We start from the raw sequence: 16471 nt of genomic DNA, 5'->3' as shown, positions 1-16471 counted from the left end.
TCATCACGACTGGGCCCTTGTTGGCAGACAGCAGAGAGGCCAGGGATGGCCTGGGCCATGGAGCCTGACTTCCCGCTCTTGCTCCTAGGAGGTAAGAAGGCGCGAAGCACCCCAGGCTGCTAGCAAGCTGAACCGGGCAGCCGGGCAGCCACGGGGCACGTGGCAGAATCCACGGGTTAGTGCTGCGGGGCACACGCTCTGACTGCAGCCCGGGGTGGGAAGTGACACTGAAACCGGCCTTTGCACGGAGCTCATTTCGCCTTTATAGTCAGCCTGTTGGAACTGCGTCCGTAGCACTGTCTGGGCCATGGCTGCCCAATGCACGGTGCACAAGCCGGCTTGCACAGCTGCTCCTCATTGCAGGGCTGCTTTATGCCCGCGGCTTGTTGTAAGGTGCCCGGGTGCTACTCCCTGCGTCCGCGCTTTGTGCATGGTTGCATGAGGCACAAGCGGCTACTGCAAGCACGTTGCTTTCTGCACGGTGCACACGGCAGCTTTTGCACAACAGCTACGTGGTGCACCAGTGTTTTGCACGGGGCTGCTTGCTGCATGACGGCTGCCTCCCTGCACAGCGCAGCTGCTGCTCAGTGAGCAAGGGCAGGTCGGCTGCACAGTCGCTGCATGGTTGCAGCTTTTTCACTGTCCTTCCTCGAGGCCAGGGGCTCACCGTCAGCGTGACAAGAAGCAACACCCTCCGGCCACAGGGAGCTCCTTGTGCAAACATCTCCTGTGACCGAGAAACCACACGCTGGGGCAGCATCTATGCAGATGGGAGCAGAACAGATTTGCATGCTGGGGGAGGGGTGGGGGCTCTAAAACTGGAATTGGGCCTTGCAAGTATCATCCATTCCTACTCCCCTCCTGGGGTGCTGATCTAGAAGGAGACAGGTGAAATCCCCCTCGCAAGGACCCCGCACAGCTGTGATCATTACCAGAGTTGCATTTCAAGCTCAGCTCTTTTCAGCCCTGGCTCTCAGAGCACTTCATGAAGGTGAGTCACTATCGCTGTCCCCGCTTTTACAGATGGGAAACTGAGGCACAGCGAGGCAACGTGACGGCAGGTCAGTGGCAGAGCTGGGAATGGAACCCAGGTCTGTAGAGTGCCAGGTCAGCACCCTACCCTTTAGGCAACACTGCCTCCTTCAAAACTGCCGCTCCCAGGCTGTGTGGGATTGAGACCCAGCTGCTGAAGGGTCCTGAAAGTTCTTCCCTTCCTCAAGTTGCCTTTGCTGGCAGCTGTGGACTTTTAGGGGAGGAAACCAAGGATACTTGGCTGCTGCCCAAGAACAGAGGCAGAGTACAAGGGGCCTCCTGCCAGAGATTCAGAGAGGGGCAGGAGGCTGGAGAGGCCGGAGAACGTCCCAGCTGCCCGGAGAAAGAGCTCCAGCCCGAGCTGGATCGTCCCCAGGGGCTGCAGGCCCAACAGAGGCGGGGCTGGCCCTGAAAGGCAATGCAATGCCTCCTGCACCGAGAGGAGGCACAGCGGCCCCGATTCCCCATTGGCCGGCAGCTCGCACAGGCCCACACGCCAGCGGGTGTCAAATTCCCACCTTGCGGCGTCGGTAGCGTTTCACGTGCAAATGACTGTGCGAGGCTCCAGGCAGCAGAGAACTGGGTGGTTTTTCTCCAGGGCCACCCACAATGCGAAGCACAAGCTAAGGGGGAAAGAGACCCATAGCATCTGAAAGTGGTGGGGCGGGCTGAAGGTCCTGCCAGGGGACTAGCCACCTTGCACTAACCCCCTGAGCTCCAGCTGCTGCCATCACGTGTCCTGCTCCCAGGGAAGCCCTGGCTGTGAAATGGGCCCTACTGAAAGCCCGTTATTCTGCATAGATTTGCCCGTCTCGAGCCTCCACTCACCATGGAGCCCACTGCACTTTACAAACCTTAACTGAGCCCTATGGCACCACTGTGATTTAGCCCCATTCCATAGATAGGGAAACTGAGGTACAGGGAGGGGATGTTCCTTGCTCAAGGTCACACACAGCCAGAGCTAGCACGCATGAATCCAGCCTGATTGCCACTCTCCTGCTCCAACCAGAAGTTACAGAACTGGGGAGAGAACCCAGGAGTCCTGCCCCTGCCCCCCCAACACCAAATCCCTCACTCTAACCACTAGACCACACAGTCTCCTGAAGGCTTGAATTGAACCCAGCAGTCCTGGCTCCCACTCACCCCTGCTCTAATCACAAGAAACCCCATCCTATCCCAGAGCTGAGAGTAGAACCCAGGAGTCCCGGCTCCCTGGCCCCTGCTTCGTTCTGTGGGAGTTAGAGGTTTGCTCCTCCTCCCACCAGGGCTGATCTCACACAGTGAGGGTCCTTTTACAGGCTGGAGGAGACAGAAAGGCTGGTTCCCACGGTGCTGTGGGGCTTAACCTACCTTGATCTCCTGCACTAAGGAGCTTGTGCCTCATGCCTGCCCAGTCCATGCTCGGCCTTGTTTGCGAAGCTTCTAAAGCCGCTCGTGGACACCAAACAGCAGGGAGAACTCAGACCTGATCCAAAGCCCATTGAAGCGAAGGTACTGACTCCTGGCGCCCTGCCTCAACCACTGAACGCAGCCCACGCCCAGGGCTGGGGAGAGAACCCAGGAGTCCTGCATCCACCCCCATTCCTCACTCTAACCCCTACACCACACTCTCTCCTGATGCCTTGAACTGAACCCAATAGTCCTGATTCCCAGTCCCTTGCGCCAAGCAGTGGAACACACGCCCCCCCGCCCCCCAGAGCCCAGGAGTCCTGACTCCCAGTCCCCCGCTCCAGCCACTAGACCCCACTCTGTCCTGTCCTCTTGAAGGGAAGCCTGGAGTCCTGACTCCCAGACTGGCTCCCGCGATCCGACCGCTACTAAACAAACCTTACACAGAGCAGGGACGAGGCCCCAGGAGTCCTGACTCCCAGTCGCCTGGTAGACCTCACAACTCAGCCTTTCTCCTGCAGCTTTTCTCTGCCCAGAGCTCGTTCCCACGCTGGGCAGTCAGAGAAAGGAGCCACTGAACCAGCTGTGGAGAACCGCCTCCTCTCTCAGCCCTTGTTTGAAAAACCCTTACCCAGCCACGTCTTTTGGCTTCTGATCCCCCTAGAAAAGCTGAACCGCAACGTGCATATAACTCAGCAGCTGCAGCTCACATGGGTTTGGATTCACAGTGAATTCAAGTCAGAAAGCTGGGCTCTGGGGCTGCATTTCCCGCATTCCTGGGGGCTGGGAGGGTGTTCGGAGCCAGGTTCATGACCTGCCCCATCTGTGGAGGGAGCAGCAGGCCTGCAAGTGCAGATCCAGATCCAGATGCCAGCTCCAGGGTGGTTTGGATCTGGAGTCAGGTCCTGGTTGAAGGGGGCATGTGACCGCTGAGGGGCTGCCGGGCCAACTGATTAGCCAGTGGGCATGGGAGCTTTCATGCAGGGCAGTGAAATGTTAAGTGAGGCAGCTGCCCTGCAGTTAACTTGCCAAGCAGTCGAGTGTGCTGTTGGAGTGACCCTATGTACTGACCCCTTTCAGAGTAATGCGAGGGCAAAGCAAGCCTCAATGAGCAGCTTTGTAACGCTGCGGGGGTGAGGAAAGGGTACTTGTGTAAGTTTGTTAAGGCGCAATCAGGAGTATCTGCAAAGTCCAATCAGGTGCAGGACTCCTGAGTTCTGTTCTTAACTCTGGGAAACAAAAGGCTGTGACTAGCAGTTAGAGCTGGAGTGTGGTGGGCACTGGGAGTCAGGACTCCTGGGTTCTCATCTCACTGCTGGAAGGCAGGATTGACTAGTGGTTAGAGTGAGGCGGGGCCAGACACCTCAGCCAAATTGTAGAGGTTACCAGGCCAGTCACTGTGGTTTTTATAGCGGCAGCAGCCAGTCTAAAACTCAAATCCTCCAGCTCCAAAACCCAGGCTTTTTGCACGTGAGCTAAAGGAGAATCCTCACTAGCTAGTAGCAGTATAAGGCTTATGACACACAGTCAAACAGTTCTAATTCCATCCAACAGAAGGCAGGCAGTCTCTCTCTTTCTCTCTCTCTTCCACATGTAGCTGGCTCACTGTACAACCTGTCAATTGAATGATTCTGGCAAACATGGGGCAGGGGAAAGAAATTGCTGTTTACCAATTCTCCCCCAACTCAGATGCCTGTAACTTTGGCTTAAAACTCAGGGCAGCTTCAGACTCTGGCGCTGTTAGCTTGTGGTCAGGGGCCACTGCTGAACAGTAAATGCCCGGCGTGACTGAAGTCTGCTAATCCGCTTTATTTAGACCCACTTGTAATCTCCAAGCACCCCGTCGCCCTGTACGCACTGGCATATTTGAGATAAAGCCCTGGTATCTTACCCCTGGCACTTGCACAAGAGGTAGCTTGGGTCCAATCCTTGCCCTGCTGAAGTTAACGGGGGTGGGGGGTGGGGAGGGGAAATCCCATTGACTTCAGCGGAAGCTCAGCTGAGCAACTCAACGCCTATGGTATCTTATCAGCCCCTCTCAAAGGCGGCCGAAATTCCTGCTGCCCAGGGCTCCCGCAGGAATGGGAGCGTTTCAGAGGAAACACGCTTGGTTTGTTTCGTGGGTTTAAGGGAATTAGTTGCCCAGCTCCCAGAATTCAGCACTTCACCGCCATGGGCCTGCTCTCAACATAAATAGTTTTGGCAGCCTTGCTCGTGTGACAAAAATCACTCCCCTGATGGACCCAGCCACACCAGAGAAAGCCCAAGCTTGTTCCATCTGGGGAACCGATAGAAGCTCTCCCGGCAAAAGAACTCCTCCGCTGGCATAAGCTGCGTTTCCACTGGGAGCTGTGCTTCCTAGAACAACTATAGCGGCAAACACGGCACTGTAACTGAGGCAAGGGTTTAGACTCCTTTGAAAATCACCCAACATTCAGGTGGCGGGCTGGAGTCCCAATCCGCTACTTGGATGTGTTAAGGAAGGAGAATCAGGAAATGAAATTGATCAGCCTAGTGAAACTGACCGGACTAGATGGCTGGAGGGAAATTACTAAAAATACACCAACAGCTTTCAATAGTGAAGAGTCAACAAGGCTTAAACTCAGCTTTCGGTGTTAGTCGTCCCAGACATTGTGAGTAATACACAGGGTGAAGAATTCTTTTCAGATATACACGTGTATCCACACCGGGCCCTCAACACCTCACAGCGGAAACAGAACCCCCAGTTTGCAGTTGTGGATCTAAGGGCCAAGCTAGATACAGGCCCAGAGCCTCCAAAGGTATTTAGGCACCTCACTCCCATTGAAATCAGGGTCACCCAGGGAATCTGTGGCAGAGCTAGGAATGGAACCCAGGTGTCCTAAGTCCCAGTGCAACACCCTAGCCACTAGACCATCCTTTATTGTTACTTTAAAAGTCCTGGGGTCAAATCCTGACCCCACTGAAGCCAAAACTCCCATTGATTTTAATAGAACCAGGATTTCACCCCGGTTGGGTTCCCTTTTTTGAGGGCGATTCTCATAGCCAGGGAGAGCTCCTGGGGCGACCCAATGTGCAGGCGGGTTTAACAGCTATGAAGATCTTCCCTGGCTGCCACTGGAATTAAAGGACCCATTTTGGGGATCCAGCAAGAGAAGCCAAAGCCTGAGTAGGGCTTTCTATCTTGCTGCTTGGATGATGATGATATCATGTCATCTACGTACTTCCAGGGCCCCCATTCACTATATGTCTCAGCGCCCCTCAGGCATTGATGGATTTCTCCTCCCAGCACTCTGTATCATCAGAATTGTCACCCCCATTGCACTGAGAGGAAACAAGACCAGAAGTGGTGTCTTGTCCCGGGACATGCAAGGGGTCGGTAGCAGAGGCAGGGGCTCCTGGATCACACTATGTTGCCTTAGCCCAAGCATCCTTCTTCCCTCTGGTGATCTCGCAGCCTTTTTACAAAGGAGGATAAAGATTCCTATCGTCCCTGGACCACCTCGGGCAAGTCGCCGCCTGTCTCTGTGCCTCAGTTTCCCCATCTGCCAGACAGGGAGAACGATACTGACCCCGACCACATTAGGCTCTAGGGAGGATGAGCAGCTCCGTGAACGCCAAGTACTATTCTTTGCAACTCCGGCACAGAGAACTGAAGATAACGTGGCTGAGGCCGCTGAGGCAGGGCGGGTAACAAAATCCAAGCAGCCGGACATCTGATCTTCTCCTCTGCGCACTGAGACATCCACAGAGCTACCCATGAAACAGAAGTCCCTTTTTCCCCACTCCCTCCTTAGTCATTCATACAACATCTGTAAATCTGACCGCAAAAAGTCAGAAACGCAAAAAATCCTGGAGTGTGACCGCAACCGGCTCCCCCCGGCCTCATGCTTTGGAAAGCTGCAGGGAACGTTGTTTGTAACTTACACTGCTGTGGTGCAGGCCCTGCTTTCCTTTGGCGCCCTCCCTTCATGACCGCTCCGGCAGCTCGCTGTACAAGGGTAGCCCCAGGACCCGTTTGCACAGCAGCTTCCCAGCACTGTGCCTAGCCAAGCAGATCCCTAAAGGGTTTTAAGGCTGCTTCTTGCCCGGCTCTCCCCCATTCCACCCCAGCCTCGTTAGTGCCGCTGCATTAGCTGGCGAGCAGCTGCCAGCAGAGCACCGCCTGGTACGTCAAACCCGGGCTGCTAAAAGAACCAAACACTTTCGCAACTTCCCAGCGCAAGAAACACTCAAGGGCTTAGACTTGCTGCTGTGAGCCATTCCGGCCTCAAGCGATCCAGTCTCCGACCTCAGAGTCCCGGCCAAGATTGACGGAGCCTCTGACCAGGGGCCCGGAGTGAGGCCATGAGACACCTCTGGACTCATCTCCCCTCTTTGGACCTGCTGTATACAAAAAACAGACAAACCCATGGATCTGTTGCTCCGTCGTCCAGCACCCTGCACTGTCCCATGCACTGGTGCAAAGCAGGTCTAACCTGCTACTTAACGCATGTTTACAGCAAACCCACACACCCGGCGACAGTAGATACAAATATCAAATACTCTTGCTGGAGGGCTGCAATGGGATGCTACTTTTATTCTTAGAATCCAGAACAATAACACACTGGAAACAAACAGAGCGAGACAAAGCCGGCTTCTCCCTGTGGTCAAGAGGCCTAACTCCCCCAGCTTGATCTAGGCTGGTTCTTTCCAGTCTTACTGCTATTAGATTCCAATGTCACTGCAGAGGCCCCTGGCATAGGGGTGGGGGACCCTTGCATAGGGGGTGTCATGGATCCACAAGACATGCTAGACCTCTGACCTTTATACAGTCTCTCTGGCAATTTATCTCTTCAGTGCTAGGTCCTTAGGCCTCCACTTTTTGCAAGGGGCCCCGCTGACTCCTCCGAGACTGGGTCTCTGGCTTTAGCTTTCCTGTTTCTCACGGTGGCGCCGAAAAATGCATGAACCTCCTGCTGGAAACTTACCTCTCTTGGGAGGCATACAAGCAGCCGATGTTTTGCAGGGACACAGCGCAGCCTTTGCAGAACAAGCCAGAACCGGAATACAGTGTGGAGGGTCCCTTAGGATAGATTGGAAAAGCAAAGCAAGCCCATGCTGGCAGCATCGCCTACTTCTCGCCCTCAGCCAGGTTTCCATCGGGGTAGGAGTCTACTTATCCCAGGCAGCTCACTCTCCAAGTTTTGTTTCATGCTGCAGTCACGCAACAGAACAAAATGTTTCTTTCTGTTGTTGTTTTGAAACATCCTTTTGCATCCAAGTTTCCTGTAATTTCCTTAACAATATCCCCAAAAGTTTTAAAACCGAAACAAAATGTTTCAATTTGGTTGAAATGAAATGTTTCAGTTAACCCGCCCCCCCATGAAATTTGTTTGCCAATATTTCAATTTGCTCATAGTTTTGAAATTTTTCATTTTGCGCCCAATCCAGAATGCTGCCTCGTCCGACTTTTGAAATGGCTAACAACCTGAAAAGGCCCAGTTCCGTGTGAAACCCGGGATTTGTTTGTAATCTTGGGAGTTTGCTCAAGTTACTGTAAAATCTTTTTCTAAAATGTACCAGCTAGGAATTTGCTCCCTCTGCCGGCTTTGCAGTTTAAGCTCATGGTACCAAGGCAGAGGTGAAAAAAAACCAGTACTAGTAAAAATTAGTGAAGTCCTTTACTCAGAGGAAGCTGTAAATGAAGTTCAGGGTCATTTCTCTGGCTGAAAATTGGACGGAAACGGAGGAATCCATCCCAGGCTAGTCTCCGCAATCTCTTGCGGTCTCTCCTAACCCTGTGATTCTAGGATCCCAGTAATCCTTGTGTCAGAGGAAAGTGCCAGAACTCCCCCTACTGGACAGTTACGGGATAATCTGCCCACAGAGGAAATTTCTTCTTAACTGGTTTCAGAGGAGCAGCCGTGTTAGTCTGTATCCGCAAAAAGAACAGGAGGACTTGTGGCACCTTAGAGACTAACACATTTATTTGAGCATAAGCTTTCGTGAGCTACAGCTCACTGCATCGGATAACCCTAACCCTGCCTGAATATCTCCAAGGAGCTGGGCCTGAGAAATCAGCTCATGGTCCGGAAGAGAAGGGTTCATAGCCTCGCCCTGCTTTCGGTAGGACTTTACGTGAGTAATTAAGTGCCTGCATGCTAGGACACTTTACAGAGAGATTAACGGGAAAAAAAAAACCTCAAGATTTCCCCCCAAAGTGTTTAAAAAGACCCAGCCCCAATGAATCAGGCTAGACAAAGCAGAATGTGACGTACGGAGTCAGACACAGGCAGGATGAGTGCAGGCAGAGTCAGTATCAGATTGAAAAAAAGATTCATTAAATTGAAAATTGGAGGAAAAAGCCTGCAGGAATTTATTGTAAACAGGAAGCTCAACATTACAGGGTCTGTTACAGGAGAGGGTGGGCAAGGCTCGGTGGCCTGCGATGGGCAGGAGGCCAGACTAGATGATCACCATGGTCCTTTCTGGCCTTAAAGTCTGTGGGTCTAATGTCAGAGTTGTAGCTGGTGTTTTATTAGCAGTACATTGAGGGTGCAAATTCCAGCCTCTTGGCACCAGACGGCCATGTCCCAAGGAAACAGTTTTCTGCCAGGAGTCTATCATCTGCTGGATGTTTTTTTGCTCTGCCTAGGGTGCGTGCTGATTTTGGCTTTCAGATCCTAACACTGAGAAGCTGTCAAAGGAGAGCATGCCAGTGGAAAGACAAAGATGTGTGCTACACATGTCACAGGGAGAAGTGTCCCCTTAGCACGGCAGTCTCCAGGGCTTGCTGTCATAGTCACGTATAATACAGTAGATTTTGCTTATTGGCAGCCCCTTGGCTTCCAGCAAGAAGTTGCTATTGTCTGGCAACAAGTGGAAGGCAGGTTTGCAAGACAACAACTGGGGAAGGAGGCACTGAAATGTGCCTTCCCTGGCTGCAGCCTTGCAAACCTGGCTTTGGGCAGGGTGGCAGTGGGGAGGGGGCTTGCAGTCTGGGTGCCAGGGCTTTCTATGGGGCATGGTGGGGGGTCTGTGGGGCTGCACCATACCTACCCCTGTACTCTCCGGGGATCGGGGCTCAGCATGTCCCAGCTCTTCCTTCCCTGTGTATAGTCCCCGGTGATAGCAGAGAAATTCCCCAGACTCCATTTTTGTGTCCCTAGTTTCCATTTGATATAAGAAGAGTCACTCCACTGATAAGCTCTGGTAACCCCATTAAACGTAGGCTAAAGGTCACATACCAAAAGTCAAGTTGGTGGGAAAAAGAAAGTGGTAAACAACGACTGACAGATCACAACACCGTGGGGTAAATAACGGTTGCAGGACAGGTTTCAGCAGCCGTGTTAGTCTGTATCCACAAAAAGAACAGGAGGGCTTGTGGCACCTTAGAGACTAACCCATTTATTTGCGCATAAGCTTTCGTGAGCTACAGCTCACTTCATCGGACAGTAGCAGAAGTGATTAGAAAGTTCTGACAGGGCAGTAGAAAGGGCAGGGTGTCAGCGGGCAGCTGATAGTCAAGGAGGGAGATGCAGGGACCTACGGCGAAGACAGCTGGAGAGAGAGCAGACAGCTGAGGAGTTTGTGGAGGGTACGCATGGGAGGGGGGTTGGACAATCCCTGGGAGAGGAGCTGTCGGAGAAACAGCAGCACCCGCAGCAACTGTAACGAGCAGCAACAGAGGGAGTCCTGCCAGCAGAGTAAGCCTCTCAGTTACAGTTATAGTAGAGTCAGTCTAAGTGTTTGTGCGTAATTGCGTATGCCTGGGTTAATGAAGATGTAGGTTCTGTGTGTTGATTGTAAAAGGAATTTATGTATGGAAGACAAAGTACAGTTACGAACTGCTGTCAGTGTCTTGTGACAGACTGGCCACCTGTGAGAAGGCACAGCCGCTTGGAATCATTTTAGCTGTATGGTTATTGTGGTTTGGGATGCTCTTGAACTTGGAACCAGGGATCTGTGGGGCGGGGGGATAGATTATTGTTGTATTAGGGGTTGGTGTTTGCACCAGAAAAAGGTGTCTTTGTTTTGGAAAGAAGACTGCCGGAGTCAATCATTTATCGGAAGGCTGTATCCGTGTCCTCTGGGGGTAACACATCCGAGCTGTTCTGGGGAGCCCCTGGCAAGCCCCAGGTATTTCCATAGCCACCCTGGAAACCCATACTTTAGGAAAAACAGACTGGTTAGTAGGTGAGGTATTCTGGGGGGGGGTCCCCAAAATCTGTTTTTTAGTTAACACTCGGCAGGGCGCAGCCTGGAGCGTGCAAGGAGAGGTATCGTTCTGCTCCAACTTCCAGGCTGCAGGCCCTGCTCCCCGCTACTGCCCTGCCCACAGCCGCCCCTCCCAACCTGCAGCCCCTTAGCTCCTGCACGGTCCCATGTAGTAGCTTTGCCGGGCGGCAGCCCCAGGGGGAAGCACTGAGCACCAGCGACAGGCGGATTTGCAGGGCTGCCGCCAGGGAAGGCACGTCCCCGCATTTCCTTCCCCAGCCACAGTGCTGCCAACCTGCCCGCAGCCAAGGCCTTTCTTAAAAAACATAAGCTGCTAATAAGCTGCAGGCTGTTGCCCATATCTGAATCTCAGTGCCATTCATGTTAGTGGGAGAGGATTGGGTCCCGGCCCTCTGTTGCCATTAACCGGCAGGTGCTAAGATCAGGATTGCTATGAAGCAGAATCTGCTATAAGGATTATGGTATCTCTGCCTGTAGTTAAAGATGGCCATCACTTCCCATTAGAAGTCCCTGCTTCCCATTGCTTATAATTTTGCTGTAACGGGAATGGGGCAGAGGGAGTGGCAACTATGGGCTGCAGGGCCACAGAACCGAAAAGACAGTCCCTGCCCCAAGGAGTTTCCAATCAAAGTCTAAGAGGAGAGAGAGCAGATGGGTGCAGACAGACGGGGAGCACAAGGAAACGACGAGCCAATATGTTCAGCGTGGTAGGCTGTGGTCTTTGCCCACCAGCCGCCTAACCCTTGTCAATGTTTTCGCAGGCCTCACGGCAAAGGAGATTTTGAGGGGAGTTCTGAAGGAAGATCATGGGTAGATCTGTGGATGGTTACAGGGAGCCTGTCCCAGGTGTGAGGGGGGAGAAAGCACAAAGGGGCTTGTTAGAAAATGTAACAAGGAGCCGTGGGGGCTGGGATCATGGACTGATGGAGGCAGGCGTCGACCTTTCAATGCCGAATGAGAGATGACAGGCAGGGTGGGGAGAAGTGGTGAAGGGCCTTGAAAGGGAAAAGATACCAGCACACGGCTTTAGTGTAGCCAAGGCCTCACTGGTCAAACTTGGCCGTGTAGACCAGCCCAGTTTATGGCAACAGGAGCTTTAGTTTTAGTGAGAGTCTCTTCTTTCTAAAGCTTGGCTGTTTAAGATGCTAATTGTTTTAGACTGTTTGGGGGATGCCCCTGCCAACCAATCCTGGAAGAGAGAAAGAAGTCTTCAGCTTTTGAGAAGTGGAGTTTGTGGGAGGGTCCTGAAACCTGGTCTACACCTAAAAGTTAGGTCAACCTTCACACCCCTGAGAGATGTAGTTAAAAGCCAACCTAAACCCAGGGTAGACACTGGTACGTCAGTGAAGAATTCTTCTGTTGACCTAGCTTCTGTCACTCGAGGGGATAGATTAACTAGAGTCAGACTTGCTGAGAAACTCGGTGTAATCAGCGTAGCCTGGAAATACCCTGGTCAGGAGGGAGACACACGTGGGTCTCCACCTAAGTTCCCTCTAAGCTGCGTGGCAGGATATCAAGGGCTGCACAGGTGGGGAGAGGCACCTCTCTCCTGGCCCCTGCCCTGGAGCTGCCGCGGCCAGGGAGAGGCGCCTCTCCCCCGGCGCCCTCACACCCCTACACTCTGCCCTAGCCCTGAGCCCCCTCCCGCACCCCAAACTCCTCACCCCCAGCCCCACCCTAGAGCCCTCACCCCACCCCCCGCACCCCAACCCTCTGCCCAGCCCGGAGCCCCCTCCCACACTCCAAACCCTCCTTGGCCCTACCCTCACCACACATCACCTCCATATTGGTGCACATAACAAAATTCATTTCACATATGGATGTAAAAAATTAGGGGGAACATTGGTCTCCACCCGAAACAGGCGACAGCCGAGGAGCCTGGAGCCCAGAGTGGGTGACCCGGCTGGACCACAGGGAAGGAGAATACCAGTGCAGTTGCATTGAACTAACCAGTGCGCTATCCCACTATCCCCCTCCTCCCCACTTCACGGGGTGATGTCAGAGGTGCCCCTTGCATTACAAACGGCAGCTGAAATAATGAGAGGACACAGGCTGGGTAGGTTCTCTGGTGTATTGATTTTGGAAAACAGAAATATTGCAACATTTCCAATTAACAGTACAAGGCCTTGCCAGATCCACCTACAGCAACCAAACCTTAACAGTGACAAAGCCGGGACGTCCCCTGCGGAACAGAGATCGGCACCCAGCAGAGTGGCTCAAGGTGGGTGACGCTGAAGGGAGGTGGCGGGGCAGAGGACGGGCGCTGTAGTGGGTACAAGCCTTGGCCAGTGGTAGCGGCTCCACGACAATAAGATCAATAGATACGGGGATTGCGGTGGTTTTATTTTAGTGTTGGATTTTAAAAGGCAACACTTTGCCAACACAACGTTGACTGGACAACTCTACGCTGCTCTGCTCTGAGCTGCCCTGGGCTCCCCCACCCGGCTATGGTGGAGGAGGGGCATGCGGTGGGCTCAGACAGTGTCATGCAGGAAAACAAAAGCCACTGAGCACAACAGGACAAATGGACTGGATGGATCTTGTTGAGCCGTCTTGATCCATCCCGGGCTCAGACAGGCCTCCAAAACAAATCAGTTAGTGTAATACAGAGTGGAGAGGAGACCTGTCCTCCTGCAAACCATGTGAGCCCCCAATTCCTTAGTGGACTTGGGGTCTGGCCCTGCCCCCCAGTGTGCCCCCCAAACTCCAACTGAAGTCAGCAGAAGGGGTGGGGTGTGACGCAGGATCATACCTGCAGTGGAGAAGCAGCAGCTAGTGCAACTGTAATCACACGCAGCGTAGCCTCAGTTGGTGACAGTGAGTTCCGGTAAGGCAACAGGGGCAGGCAGGCTTCACACCAGCTGAGGATCTGGCTCACGTTAACTGAGAATAAACCCCACAACCCAACCTGCTTTGCTCAGCCTCTTGGAAACCTTAAAGGTCACTCTGGTCAGGGCTGGCGTCGATATCTGGTCCCACGCTTATAACAAGCACATTCCGAAACTGTCTCTCTTTCCGTCTCCCTGATCGCTCTGCCCTTGGTCTCTGAACTGGATCCTGGGCTATCAAGCTCTCTAAACCGGGCTCCTCGTTCCTCTATCATCTCCCTTTCTGATTAAGCTCACCCAATCAGTATCACCCTTTAAGGCACGACTTGGCTGCCTTTAGAAGAAAAAGAAGTGTAATTGAATAACAGCAGTACAGTACGAAAATTAAACTCATCAGCATCTCCCATGGCTATAGCAGTGCAGCAGCTGGTCGGGGAACAGCAGTTAAGCAGAGGAAATGGGACAAAAGGAGAGCGCTTAAAATAATGCCCCCATGTGATTAAACAGAATGTGAAGCTGACACAGAGCTGTCAGTGAGAATCAGGCCCACTGGGTGAAATGTACTAAGGTCTTTTTTCCGCAGTGCTCGTAAGTTACAGTTCCATCCACTGGAAGGCCCCTTCCCACTGTAAAGAGTGACGTAAAAGGGCCTTAGCGTATATGAGAAACAGGCCTGATGATTCCTCCTCCTAAAGGATTCTGGGCCTGAACCAAAGCTCACGGACATCAGCGTGAGGCCCACTGACTTCAAGTGAGCTTTGTCATCGGGTCTAAGTGCATGGTTCTGAGAGCAACGCGGCCCCTGGGAAACAGCGGTCAGCATTTCAGCTCTGGTGGCTTTACAGCAGCTAGTCTTACATAAGAAGCTTTGGCCAAAAAATACATCTAGAAAGCTATTGAACGACAATCTTTCTTTTTTCTTCCCTTCTCTTTTTTTTGGTAGCCACAATTCTTTCACCTCTTTGGTTTTAGTTTTTAAAAAAATTTAGAAGCTGGAAAAGCTTTTTTTGTTTTATAGAAATAGACTTTTTCTTAAAAAAAAATCAAAGCATCTTTTAGCATTTTTATATATATATCTATATATAAAATTTCTGCTGTAGAAAAAACACAAAAAACCCCCCTTTGTTTTAAAAAGGGGGGGGAAATGGTTCTCTAGCCTTGGGCGGGGGGGGGGAATAGCATGATATGGCAGGTTGTCAGCAAGGAGAGCACCCTCTGCTGGTTACATGATGCTGCAGTTTTGAGGACCCTGGTGGGAGAAAAGAGAAAATAAATAATTGTTAACGTCTGTTTGCTTCAGTTAAAGGGGAACATTCTATAGATGGAGTCTCTAGAACATTAAATAGTTTGAGAATTAGTGGTAGTATATTAGAATAATAATACTGATTAGAACAGTATTAATTTAATTAACTATTAAAATGTTACTACTAATGATCTATAATGGTGGAGTATTACAATACTCAGATACTAAGTCCTCACATTTAGTTTTGGAGTATTATAAATACTCAATTAGAGCATTAGTAGAAGTAGAATTCATTAGCACTAGAATATTATAAATACAGCAGAACCTCATTTATATGATCTAATGGGGACTGGGGTGAGGTAGGATAATACAAAATGTGGGCTATCTGGAGAATGGGTAAGTGTGAGGCCATCACAGGAGAGGTCACCTGCTTCTGGACCTGCGAGCGCTGGCTGTTGGTTAACACGGAGAGCTGGACAACCGGGGCTCCACTGTACTCCACCGTTAGAGCATAAGCAGCAACATAGTACAAACACAACACTTCTGAAGCAGATGTCATCCACGGAGGTCAAGGGACTTTACAGAGAGGCATGGCAGAGCTATTGAACCGACTGCACAGCTGGGACACTCAGGCACAGAGCAGCTAAGGGACTTGCCACGGTCATGCAGGGAGACATGGACAGAGCAGGGGACAGGACCCATGAGTTCCCTGTTCCCTGCTTAAGCCACTGATTTTTTTGTTCTTAGCACTAAGGATGGAAGCCTGGTGCCTGGATTCCGACTGAGACGGGGAGGGGACACAGATGCATTTCTATGTACATTTCAGAGGCGGGGAGGACCTAACCACTTGCCCTAAGAGAAGCACCTTCCATCAGAGACGTTCAGCTGAAGGCAGCCTGGAGGGGGCCATGGGTTTAGTCAAGAGAAGGCTGCCAGGAGGGGTGTGCGAAGATGTGGGCAGCTGAGGGTCAGAAGGGAAGCAGCAGCAGCCGCCAGGAGATGGCGAGAGGGGGAAAGAGCCAGGAAAGGAACCGAAGCGGGAGATGGAAGCGGGTATAAAGATCCCTCTGTTAGAACGATGACTGAGGGGGAGGGTTCAGGGTTCCTCCCAGGAGCCGGCAGCTGGGTTTCTCACTCAGATGAGCCAAGCCAGTTGAGTCCTTGGTGCAGGTTTTGCCCCCCTGCTTCGGAGTCCCAGATAATGTGAAACTAGGAGCCACAACTCCCGGCTACTGGCTTCGTGGTGGCGATGCTGCCAGTGGGATCCTCAGTGGCTGGCTCAGGGGGTTGGGAGGCTTTTAACTTGCCAGCCCGGCTAGCAGGCAGCCCTGGAGATCTGAGCCACTGGCCACCTGACTAGCCAGTAAAACAGCCTAGGGGACAAGCCAGAATCAAGAGTGGTGGGGAACTAGGGTCTTAACCCTACGAATAGGTCCTTATCTTGAATGTTCTAGGTATAATTAACATCGTCATCCTTGTACAAGGTACAAACCATCATGCTTCAAGGCATGAGCCAGTCACTGGCTGCCTGGGTAAGGAAGAAACATCTCCCATAGACAGGCAATTCCATGGGGGGCGGGAGGGGTCTCTTGTACTTTCCTCGGAAGCCACTGGTCACCCTAGGAGACAAGGCCGCTGGTTTCGATGGACCACTGGCGATTCCCACAGTTAAGGTGCGTCATGGGCCCCTCATGTCAGGGGAGGTCCCTCGGAAGCAGACGGCTCAGAACTCCCATATTCTGAAGGACCCTGGACAGTCTGGTTATGGACAGATGGGCCC

General features: G+C 52.3%; 1 protein-coding gene across 1 annotated transcript in view; it reads right to left on the bottom strand.

Annotated features, from left to right (window-relative positions):
• Positions 1 to 12677: 12677 nt before the first annotated feature.
• LMNA (lamin A/C) overlaps positions 12678 to 16471 on the bottom strand; it is a 52341-nt gene continuing 48547 nt past the window's right edge. The window contains exon 12 of the mRNA XM_073323267.1: positions 12678 to 14697. Coding sequence (XP_073179368.1) covers positions 14671 to 14697 — 27 coding nt within the window. The 3' untranslated portion in view covers positions 12678 to 14670. The remainder of the gene's footprint in view (positions 14698 to 16471) is intronic.

The sequence above is a fragment of the Lepidochelys kempii genome, chromosome 24, assembly GCF_965140265.1.
Source record: "Lepidochelys kempii isolate rLepKem1 chromosome 24, rLepKem1.hap2, whole genome shotgun sequence".
Lineage (NCBI taxonomy): Eukaryota > Metazoa > Chordata > Testudines > Cheloniidae > Lepidochelys > Lepidochelys kempii.
This window is presented reverse-complemented; position numbering and strand designations above follow the sequence as displayed.